The sequence below is a fragment of the Hemiscyllium ocellatum genome, chromosome 21 (assembly GCF_020745735.1).
Source record: "Hemiscyllium ocellatum isolate sHemOce1 chromosome 21, sHemOce1.pat.X.cur, whole genome shotgun sequence".
Lineage (NCBI taxonomy): Eukaryota > Metazoa > Chordata > Chondrichthyes > Orectolobiformes > Hemiscylliidae > Hemiscyllium > Hemiscyllium ocellatum.
The window spans coordinates 57,519,960-57,532,301 of NC_083421.1; the positions used below are offsets into that span (position 1 = coordinate 57,519,960).

Consider the following 12,342-nt stretch of genomic DNA (forward strand, 5'->3'; position numbering starts at 1 on the left):
GTGCTTTACCTTGCATTTTTTTTTACTGCCCCTAATTGCTAAACGAGTGACTAATTCACTTCATGATTTTCTTTTCCCTCCTTATATTGGTTTAATTTGCATCACCTTTGACCCAGGATAAAGAAAATGTAAGTAGGTTCATCTCTCTCCAAAAACACTTCATTTCTCTGATACGGAACTGGAGTCTTTGTCTTTTCTTCCAGTTTCAGAGTCCCTTCTGGTTGGGTTCCTTCTTTATTCCAGCATTTCAATCCCTGACTTTTGCATGTCTAAATTAAATTTGCATGATGTTGAACCATTTTTGTTCTTGTTTCACATTGTTTTTGGCACTTGTTTGGTATTTGACTGTGAAGCCAGTGATTCCCAGCCTCTGCATGGCCAATACTTAGCGTGCAATCTGTTTAGCTGTGTATGTGACTGTCTTGTCTGTCATTGATATTGGCCAGTGTTGTCCAATAGAAGTTCCTGGCTCGTCACAGGATGGCGATATTAACCACCGATTTTAGTTGAAATTAACTGACGATGCAGGTACACGTGTTTATTGACTCCGCAAACTTTGACTGTTGTTAAGTGACCCAGGAAGCAGACAGGACAATCATAAAGCCATCCCTTGATTTTTTGACTTGCTATGAAGCACACAAGGAGGTTAAAGATCCTCAATCGTGCAAACATGGCACCTGAGGTCACATGTCAGTTTGTGGTGCCGATCACTCAGCTTTTACTCACGAATCAGAAATGGAGGCAGATCCACGTAGATCCCCCGACTAATCACATCTGGCCAGTGGCTAATGTATTGGACAGCACTGGTATCGTGTATTCCGAGAATGGACCATCCTCTGTAGCAGTCACTGTGAAATGACTGTACCCCGGGAATGGACCGTCCTCTGTAGCAGTCACTGTGAAATGATTGCTTCCCACATTTTCCTGGGTTTGGTGGCAGGGACAGGCAGCTTCCTGCTGCTTCCCGTCAAAGCTCATAGGTTGAGAAACCTCAATGCCAGTACGGAATCTAGCAGCAAAATCCAGTGAATGGCCCCGTCCTCTTTGAGAAATGCTAGTGGATGACCAAAGACAAAGGCATGAATGGTTTCTGAAGTACTGTTGGGCTGTTCGATGAGTGTGTGTTTCTCCCTGTTTATCTCTGAAGTGTGCTCTGGGGGAGTCACAGTCTGGGAGTCGGGACTGCACTGTTACCCAAGTTAGCACCTTTCCAGGTTTGGCCAAGGCATGGTCAACTCTCCAGGATTGGTCTGGGGACCCCAACCAATTGAAGATAGATCTCCTGCTCACTGCTTCCGACATCTCCAGAAAATATTCATGGAAGGCACTTGTTTGATTTTGATGATTATTTATATAAATATGAAAGAAAAAGACATGGTTGTGTCAAAGCCTTTTATCTTGCACTCATCATCAGCGTAATGGGGAGCAACATTCTTCTACCAATAAAAACAAAATACTGCGGATACTAGAAATCTAAAACAAACCCAGAGATTGCTGGAGAAGTTCAGCAGGTGTGGCAGCATCTGAGGAGAGAGAAGGCGTTAACATTTCACGAATGGTGCAACGCTTCAGAAGCTGATTGGTTGAGCCAGTAAGCTTTTGTTGAGTAGAGGCCAATCAGAGTCTACTTGCTGTCCAATCAAGTGGACTCTGACTGAATTGAGGCCAATCAGTGGTGTTTTGCCCGCCAATCAGCACACTCTCTTCAAGCATTGGTATTCTTGGGATTGGTCCTGATGAGTGCATGATGAAACGCTTCCACAATCTGTGTCTTTGTTTTGGAAATAATCAACTTCTTTACCTTCAAACTACTGTTTATGAATGAATATCAGTTTTCGCTGATGGGCTGGGGATGTTGTGGTTGGGGAATACTGTTTGGCGGACAGTTGCGAATCATCCAATTGGGGTGATGAAGAGTCTATCCAGTTTTCCTATTGGCCAAGGGAATGTGGTGATAGATGATCAATGCCAGGAACATGGTGCCAGACCTATTGGAGGTGGGAATGTTTATACCTTGATCCCGCAGCAATATGCCCAGCCTCAGAGAGATCCCAGAAAAGGCTGGCAATACTCACCAGCTCTGGTAGAGGAGGGAAACGAGATAGCATCTCAGATCAATGACCTGACGCCAGAAATAATGTCTTCTGAATGGAAGGTCACCAGTTTGGAACATTGATCCAATTTCTCTCCACAAAGCTGCCAGACCCGGTGAGAATTTTCCGGCATTTTCTACCCTTGTATTGGACTCCAGCATCTAATTTGCCCGGGTAAAGATGAAGCCCTTTGACACTGGAACCTTCCCTAGGCTCTAGGCGTCCCTCTGTGGTTTCCGTACAGTTATTTGGTGAGAGGAACCTCCATGCTATATGTACAATCAGAAAAAAAACTGGTTACTGATTTGGTGCCCAGGTTCGGAAGGATGGAGATTTTGTCACTAGAAGCCAGGGATTTGGCAAAAGGCACGGTTAAGAACTAGGCAATATAGATTGACCTTACAAATGGAGGCTGGAAATAAAATCAATGGGTACGATGGAAGAGTTGAGGCTGACCCCATTAACAAGAGCTGGATAACTATCTGGCTCTGGTTGTGGTTTGTAAGAGTGGTGTTCAGACAGAGGTCATCAAAGACAAAGATAAGATTTAGGATGGTGTGGCCATTTGGACCTATCCTGTTGTTCATTAAGGTTATGGCTGACCTCCTGCCTTTAGTCTGCTTTCCTGACCTGCTATCTCAGGAAGCAGTCAGTGGAGTAGGGGAGCAGAGATTGAACATGGGGCCATGCAAGGCATCCTGTTTTGAGCATTAAGTTCTGTTTACTGAGAACTTTCTCAGTGAGGGATTGTAAATATATTGAATCCACAATGAGATGTTGCAACTCCATGACTGTGTTTTGATGGTCACTATGAACCTCTCTCGATTATGGAACACATTTCCAAAATACTCAATGTTGAGAAAAACGTGATCTGTCCTCAGTAAGGTTTGAGTTTATACTTTATTGAACTCCAGAGTAGGAGAATGTCGTGGAAGCTGCATTTTGAAAAATAAACAATTCTAATTGGAGTGTCACAGTGGCTCAGTGGTTAGCACTGCTGCCTGTCAGCACCAGGGACCTACGTTTGATTCTACCCTCGGGTGACTGTCTGTGTAGAGTTTGCACATTCTCCCTGTGGCTGGCTTTCCTCCTGCAATCTAAAGATGGGCAGGTTAGGTGGATTGGCCATGGGAAATGCAGGGATTGAGTGGGGTCAGTGTGGACTTGATGGGCCAAATAGCCTCTTTTCCCCAAATGGGTTCTGTTCAGATGGTCAAACCATCCTGTCCCTTATCTTTGTTTTTGATTACCTCTGCCTGAACAGCACCCTAATAAATCACAGCCATAATCAGATAATTACACAACTCTTGTTAATGGAGTCAGCCTCAACTCTCTACCTGCTTTTTTTCCTAATGATTCTTCTTCTTAGTCTCTGTTTGTAAGACAAACTTTATTCTCTGATTTTTTTAAATAGATATTTTTATTGAAAATTTAACATGTTTTTAGAGTTTACAAAAGAAAACTAAAAATAACCCCAAGTATAAACATTGATATACAATTAAATCTTAAATAAATAATAACCAAAATCTATTCAACAGAAAAAAAAGAAATACCGAGAGAAAAAAAGCAAAACTCAACTAACTACTCATCTAACCTACAACTAACCAGAGTGTATGATTAAATCTCTTACACTATTCAAGGGAAAATAAAACAACGGATAACACACAAATTGAATAGTGAGGTACATGCTCGGAATGTGTTAACATCAGATCATAACAAAGCCCGTATTCGTGCGGGATTCCTCTCCCAAGGGGCCCTGGACCAGCTAGGTTCACCCTCTCAATTAAACAAAAGCCCTTGTTAGGATGACTGAGATATCTGTATCTGTATTCAAGAAGGGCTGCCATATCTTATGGAATAATAAGAGGAGGAGTGCTATAAGAGTGTAGGAGTGCTATATCAACCCTTTCTTTCTTGAGGTTTGATAATATTTTCTTCCTTTTGACTGGTGAATAGCTCCCCATGACACTCCAGGTGCACCATTTAATCGACTGATTAACCAGGCAAGTCCGAGACCCCTCGGGAGACGAACCCCTATCCAAAAATTCCCGAGCATAGAGCATATAAAATTCACAAAAATAAAAGCTCTTTAATTCACTCAGATCAATATAATAAAAACTATTTCTAAATTTAAAAAAAACGTATTTAAATGGACATTTTCCCCCTTGTTCCCAGGGGGCATCACTTCCTTTCCAAAACCCCATCATAACCTCTCCCAACCAGTGCCCCACCCTTGACCCAAGCACCCCACGATAGGATAAAGAAAGTTCAAATATACTATTGAGCTAGAATTAACAATGAGTACCCTACCCCCCCCACCGCCCCCACCCACACCAACACCTGGATATATTTGGTAATGTTAATACCACGTATGAACATATATAACTATAAAATTACAGTCTCAATAAATAATAATTAACTAAAGTAATACAAAATAACAGGGAAAAACAACCCCACTCCTAAAGACAGAGGTAAAATAGGATAAGGTAACCACCTCCCCCCACCTATATTAACTAGACCCCCCGGCCTATATATATTTTTTAAAAAAGGGGGAGAAGATCGCTAAGGGAAGAATAAATAAACAAATAAACCACTCTCCCCTCCCCCCTTGAGATAATATTAAACATTAAGGTAATGAAAGGAAAAAAAGGGGGTAAACCGGGGTGGGGGGAAGGCAATTAACTCTTATAATTTATCTAAGAGAGTCCAAAAATTCCTTGGCCTTCTCCAGTGATCCGAAGTTGTACACGGACCCTTCATGGTTAAAGCGTAGCGTCGCTGGGTAGCGCCAGGAGTATTGAATGTTTAAATCCCTTAAACGCTTCTTTGCTTCATCAAACACCTTCGTCTTTTGGACCAAAGCTGGGGAAAAGTCCTGAAATAACATAATCTTGAATCCTTTATAAATCATGGCTTGGGGATCTTTCCCAAGATTTCTGGAAGCTTCCAAGAGCATCTGTCTCTCCTTATAGCTCTGCAGTCGGAACAGGACCAGGCGTGGGCGCTGGTTCGAGCCGGGCCCACATATTGTAACCCAGTAGGCCCATTCCACCCTGACCTGGCCTGATCCAGCCTCCAGATCTAAAAGCCACTGCTCGAGAAACACTGTAAGCTGGCCTTCCTCTTCCCGTTCGGGAAGGCCCAGCAAACGAATATTTTTTTGATGACCTCGATTCTCGAGGTCGTCAGTATGGTTCTCTAAGGTCCGGACTTGCTGTTGGAGAGTCTGGACCCGATCTACGGCCGATTTTGCTGTAGTCTTGGAGGTCGCGGCCTTTAGCTCTGCCCCTCCGACTCAGCGCTCAATTTCCTCGATGTCTCGGTCGTGTTTTTGTAGCGCGGCCGAGAGTGAGTCCCATCAGCTCTGGGACTCTTCGATGAAGGCGTCGATCTTCGCGTCAAGTTTGGAGATTATTTCCGCGAGGCTCACCACCGTAGGTAAGTCCCCCGGGGCGGCTGCGGACGCCTCTGCTGCAGCTGGGGAGGGTGGGAGAGGGGTTCTGCCTGCTGAGAACTGCGGACTCCTTTCCCCCTAGTCATTTTTACAGGAGACTAGACTGTTTAAATTTAGTACTGAGCAACTAATTACATTAAGTAAAAACTATTTTAAATGATTTGGTAAGTGTGGTAGAGGCGGGTGGCCCACTTTGCTCAAGTCTTGGGAGGAGCACTATAGACTCAGACTTGCTGAGTCGCCGCCATCTTGGATCTCTATTCTCTGATTTTTAATTGTGTCTTTTGTCAAACAGCTGGCTTCTATTGATAAGCTGTCTATCCTTCAAGGCATTACATTTTTTTTGAGTGTATGTGCAGCACGAAGGTTATTTAAACCAACAACATCTATGACAACCATTGAAGGACACCAGAAGCCTAGAGAAGGCCCCAGTGCTGAAGGGCGCCCTCTATCGTTTGGTGAGGAGAAAGCGGCCTCCCTTTAGATTGAGACACATTTTCAAATTCTGGGGAGTGAGCTCTGCGTTTTGATGTTTCTGTTTCCAGTCTGCTGCTGCATTGTTGCTGCATTAGCGCAGCTATCTGGTGTACATCAGCAGAAAGCATTTCGATAACAGAAACACCGTTCCACGTTTTCCAGCCATTTGGAGTGGTGCTGGAGGTGGGGAAATGGTTGGGCTAAAGGAGGCGAGTGTGTTACTGGAAAGAGTGTTAACATTTTGCAAGGGTGAGGGAACTCGAGGGGACTGTGAATATGTTTTGGGAGGCTCTGTGAAAACGTGGAGGCGATCTCTCGACCGCTTGCTGAGAAGGCTTTTGGAGTTGCCAACTTTTGAAAATGTCTTGGGTAGACACCAAGATGCTTTTCGAAGTCACTGTCGGTGCTGGGGTCTGATCTGGAGGAATACATTTGCCAGCTGTGGAGGTTGTGTTGTTTGAGTAGGCTGTCATCGAGAGAGTGCACGAGATGTCTTCTGCCCTTTGTGTAACCTTAGAGTGTCCCTGCAGGATTCTCCAGCAATGATCTGATTCCTTTTCCTTTCACAATGAGCAGCAAAGTGAGAATGAAGAAAATGGATCTGGGGACAACTTCATGCACTCAATGGACCCTCAGCTGGAGAGGCAGGTGGAAACCATCCGGAACCTGGTGGACTCATACATGGGAATTGTGAACAAGACCATCCGTGACCTCATGCCCAAGACTATCATGCATCTGATGATTATTAATGTGAGTCCAGAACTCGGCTTTTTCCATTTTCTTTCTGACTGTGTTCTGTTGGAGCGCAACCCCCTCCCCACCCACCTCCGGCCTCTTGGCTGGTCCTTCACAGAGGAGGGAACTTTCTGACCCAGTCACACACTATCTCCACCTCCTGCCCATTCACGGTCCATCAATTAGCTGTAAAATGGCTGGGCTGAGGGTGGTCAATGTTTCCCTCCGTGACTGCCAACTCCCTTCCCTCCAAACCCCCCCTCCCCAGGATAAAGCCAGCCTTGGGTCACAGCTGGAACTGGGTCAGTCTGTCTGGAAGTTGAGCCAACAGCTGGAGGAGCTGGTCTTTTTCTCTGGCTGTACCCCTGTTGTGAGAAAGCCCACCTTGATTTCTGAAGTGGGCAGAGGCAGCACATGATCTAGATTTCTTGAATTCCCGCCTTTACAGTGGGATGGATCCTGCACACTTCAGGCCTTCAGGCCTTATTGATTTCAGCAGGAGTGGCTGCTTTGGTCTGGGGTGGGAGGGGGTGACCTATTGCTCACATGGGAGGCCCTGGTCTCAGGCTTGGACCCATCCCTGGGCTTCAACTGGCCTCAGGCCTAGAGTGACTCAGTGGCTCAGTGGTTAGCATTGCAGCCTCACAGTGCCAAGGACCTGGGTTTGATTCCACCCTCGGGCGGCTGTCTGTATGGTGTTTGCGTGTTCTCCCCGTGTCTGCGTGGGTCCCCTCCGGGTGCTCCGGTTTCCTCCCACAGTATAACTTCCATAACTAGAGGGGTCAAGCCCCATTTTGTATTCCAGAGGGATGTGCCCTTACATTATTTATGGAGGGGATCCATTGGGACTAATGGCAATCCTTTTCTCTTCATTTCTTTGCCACAGACAAAAGATTTCATCCAGTCCGAGCTTCTGGCCCAACTATACTCATGTGCAGACCAGAACATCCTGATGGAAGAATCCCCTGAGCAAGCCCAGCGCCGTGATGAAATGCTGAGAATGTACCATGCCCTGAAAGAGGCCTTAAATATCATCGGTGACATCAACACCACAACCACCAGCACCCCTCTCCCACCTCCTGTAGACGACTCCTGGCTCGGAGTCAGGGATATCCCATCTGGACGAAGGTTTGTGGTCTGGAACTCCCACACCTTGTGTACATGTGAGTGGCCCAGTGGTTAGCACTGCTGCCTCGTGGTGCCAGGGACCCGGCTTTGATTCTATCCTTGAGTGAGTGTCTGTGTGGAGTTTGCACGTTCTCCCTTTGTCTGCGTGGGTTTCCTTCCTCAGTCCAAAGATGTGCAGGTTAGGTGGATTAACCATGGGAAATGCAGGGTCTACAGGGATAGGTTGGGAGTCTGGATGGGATGCTCTTGGGAAGGTCAGTGAAGACTTGATGGACCTAATTGCCTGTGATATCACCTACTCTCAAGTCATTGGGAAATGGAGACCACGTGCTACGCTGCTTTTATACCCTAACTGGATGTACTTTCCCTTGAAGAATCCTGCTGAAAATGTGTTGCTGGTTAAAGCACAGCAGGTTAGGCAGCATCCAAGGAATAGGAAATTCGACGATTCGGGCATAAGCCCTTCGATTCCTGATGAAGGGCTTATGCCCGAAACGTCGAATTTCCTATTCCTTGGATGTTGCCTAACCTGCTGTACTTCAACCAGCAACACATTTTCAGCTGTGATCTCCAGCATCTGCAGACCTCATTTTTTACCTTGAAGAATCCTGCTCATCTGAACTTATATAGGCCATTCATCCGGTTCACTTTCCCACCAATGCACCCATCCCTTGTGTGCCCAGGGGAATCAAAAATCTGTCACTTTTAGTTTTGAATGTAGTCAATGATCCAGAATCCTACAGGGCAGACAACTTCAAAAGTACACAAACCTCTGAGTGAAGACATTTCTCTGCTCCTCAGTTGTAAATGATCACCCCCCTTGTCTTCAGTCAGTGCCCGTATGGTGTAGAGTTTGTAGCCCAGGGGAAATGACACGTTCATGTCTACCTTGTGAAGCTCCTTCAGAATCTGGTAGGTTTCATTGAGATCGCCTCAAAATGTCAGAGAATATCGACCCAGTTTACTCAGCTGCTCTTCAACAAACAACCCTTTCATTCTTGAAGCCAATCTGATGAATCTTCACTGACAATGTGGCAATATCTTCCCTTATATATTGCGACCAACTCAGCACACAGTACTCCTGCCAGGATCAGCCCATAGCCCCTATCCATTACTGTTGTTCTCCAATTCCTGGGAAATAAGGGCTGAGATACCCTCTGCCTTCCAAGTTGCCTGTTCCTCCTCACACCAACTTTGTGTGTTCTTTTTGTTCCATCATATTTCTTTAAACATCAATATCTAAGAATTTACTGCTTGGTTTTCTATCACTGTAAAACCAAGGTGGGGAGGGAGAGAGGGAGGTGTCAGTCAGCTCAGTTGACTGGATGGCTGGGCTTGCAATGCTGAGTAGGTTCAATTCCCTCACCGACTGGAGGGTGAATGAAGGGCTCTCCTTCTCAATGTCTCCCCTCACCTGAGGCGTGGTGCCCCTCAGGTTAAGTCACCACTAGTTCACTCTCTCTAATGAGTGACTCTCTGGCATTAGAGCGAATTCACCTTTCAGCTTACTGTCAAAGTGACTAACACCATGTGTCACCACGTTGCCTAGTTAGTTAACCCATGCATATCACTTTGTAGACTCCTCACAGCTTACATTGCCATAACTTTGTATTATCAGCAAACTAGAATCCCTTCAGCTGTGTTCCTTCATCTAAGACCTTAATGTAGATGGTGAATAGCAGGGATCCCAGCACTAATCTCTGTGGTGTTTCATTAATTGGAGCCTGCCAATTTGAAAGTGTTCCGTTTATCCTTATTCTCTGCTTCCAGCCTGCCAACCAATCCTTTCTCCGTGCTAATGTATTACCTTCAGATTTACCTTCTCGCCCAGCATCTCTCTGCTCGGTGACTTCTTTCGGTATCAGTTTTGTGTCTCCCAATGTGGAATTCTCCATCTAGTGTTCAAAAGGCTTCACTCCCCCTTATATCGGGGAGGTGACGGTCAATGGTTTTATCACTGGACTGTTAATCCAGAGACCCAAGTAACACTCCGGGGAATACTGCCATGGTGGAATTTGTATTTAATAAAACTCTGGAATTATGAATCTAATGTTGACTGTGAATCCATTGTTAATTGCAAGGGGAGAGAAAAAGCTATTTGGCTTATCAATGAGCTTTAGGAAAGGAAATCTGCTGTCCTTACCTGATCTGGCCTATATATGACTCTTAATTGCTTTTCTGGACAATAACTGCTGGCCGAGCCAGTCGCACCCTTGTCTTAAGAATGAAAAAATCTGTAACTTTCTCTGCCTGATAAGCTTCCAATTGCCTTTCTGATTTCTGTACACATTCCCCACTCCTATCTCCTAACCATCAGAGTGTGCTGTCAACTGTCTAAACCCTACATTCAAGCCTTGCTTACCAAACAGCAATCCACACTTACTATGGCCAATCCACCAAACCAGCACATCTTTGGAATATGGGAGGAAACCCATGTAGGCACGGGGAGAATGTGGAAACTCCACACAGACAGTTGTCTAAGGGTGGAATTGAACCCAGGTCCCTGGTGCTGTGGGGGCAGTAGTGCTAACCACTGAGCCACTGCACCACCCCTACATAAAGTAGTTGATGCTGGGACCATTACAAATCACAAGAAAAGAAGTGGGTCTATAAGGGGCCTGTATAGCTGTGTGATTTAACTTGGATGGCTTTCATCTGTACCGTGGTCTCCCATGTTCCGTTGTTGTTTGGCTGTGATTTGTAAAGACTCAACCAAGTCCTTTGTTATTTTTTCTCTCCCAGATCTCCAACCTCAAGCCCTACCCCGCAGAGGAGAGCTCCAGCGGTTCCTCCAGTCAGACCTGTGTCCCGTGGTCCTGCTCCAGGGCCACCTCCGCCTTCTGGCCCCCCTCCTCAAGGACCCCCGGGTAGCGCCCCACCAATTCCCTCTCGTCCCGGCGCCTCTCCAGATCCTTTCGGGGCTCCACCTCAAGTCCCCTCCAGGCCTAACCGAGCTCCTCCTGGTGTCCCCAGGTAAGTCACCTTCGGACCGGGAATGAGTGATGTTCCAAGGGAAAAAAGGGGGAAGTTGTGTTGACCAAAAAGCCCACTTTGGGTAAAAACATCAGTCAGATGAATCCCCCTTTGTAATCAGTGGCCAGAACTTGCTCTGTATTTCAAAAATATACTTTATTCATAAGAATAACTTTATATACATGCATAGGCACTAAAGCAGTTTGGTTCTGTTCTGTAGCATAACAGGAAACAAATAAACATTGGCTTTTGACTCTATCCAACAATCAATCCCAAGGCATTTCACACTGATACAAGATTCTATTTATATATATTTGAGGCAGCGGGAGGGTCAGATGACTCAGCAGACCACCATTTAACTTCAGCAGAAACACCTAAGACAGTGGTCTTTCCCCTCAGTGGCCAGCGTACTTAGGTGAGATCAGAATGAGTGGAGGTGAGGAGTTGCAATCAGCACTGCTCTTGTGCAGTCACTCAAACCATGTCCCTCTCTACGTCATTGTAATACTGTCTTTACTTCATTTTATCTTTAATCAACAGTAACTCAACAACTCAATATTATTTAGCGTGGGCGAGTGAACAAACTGCTCTTTTTATTTCTTCAATCTTTTAGGAACTTACCGACACTCTTAGACTTATTACGGCAAATCATCCAGTTGGCCAACGCACAGTCACTGACCCCATTCTTTTGTCAATCAAAGAGTTGTCTCTTGGCATTCTTTAGGAGTTGGGAAAGGACTGGGCCAACACAAGGTAGTGCTCATTCCAACATACTGAGCTCACCCAGAAAGACAAGGCTGTTTCTGCCCCTCATCTGTAAATATCTGTCTTATGCCAATCCCACCCAAGTTACAATTGTAGCATTGAATTGTATCCCTTGAGTATATGAGTATGGGCTACTTTGAACCCACTTTTCCAATCGAGTATTGTACAGGTTCAGGTGGAATATTGAATGGACACTGGTCAATATTGCTTTATACTGAATTCAATGCAAGGTGTGATCAGGTCGGATGAGGGGCAGCCCTGTTCCCACCAGTTGCATTCTTTTGGCTCTGCTAACCTTCTTGAACATTCCCTCCCAAGGTCAAAGCCAAGATGTTCAAGTTTATCCTTCAAACGTTTGAAGCTGAACTCCCTTTAAGTTGCTGTGGTTTATTTAGAGTAAAGTTCCAGATATGTTTCCTCTATCCTGTTGTACAACAAAAACCTAGCGACAAGATTTTAACTAAACTGGTGATTGAAGATGGTCACCCACAGTGAGTGAATGAGACATCAATGAAATGATGACAGAAATTCTACCAAATAGCTCAGAGCTTTCAAGCAGGGTACAAAGACGCGACATCTTGTGAATTAGCATCGACTAGCCATGATATGGAGGTAGTGGTGTTGGACTGTGGTGGACAAAGTTAAAAATCAAACAACACCAGGTTTATTGCAAGCACTAGCTTTCAGAGCACTGCTCCTTCATCAGGGAACTGTAGA

At 45.4% G+C, this 12,342-nt stretch overlaps 1 protein-coding gene across 1 annotated transcript in view; it reads left to right on the top strand.

The window, feature by feature from the left end:
* Positions 1–10,864, top strand: part of dnm1a (dynamin 1a) — a 217,303-nt gene extending 206,439 nt beyond the window's left edge. Inside the window, exons 17-19 of the mRNA XM_060841532.1 lie at positions 6,601–6,774; positions 7,646–7,887; positions 10,630–10,864. Coding sequence (XP_060697515.1) covers positions 6,601–6,774; positions 7,646–7,887; positions 10,630–10,864 — 651 coding nt within the window. The remainder of the gene's footprint in view (positions 1–6,600; positions 6,775–7,645; positions 7,888–10,629) is intronic.
* The last annotated feature ends 1,478 nt before the right edge of the window (positions 10,865–12,342 follow it).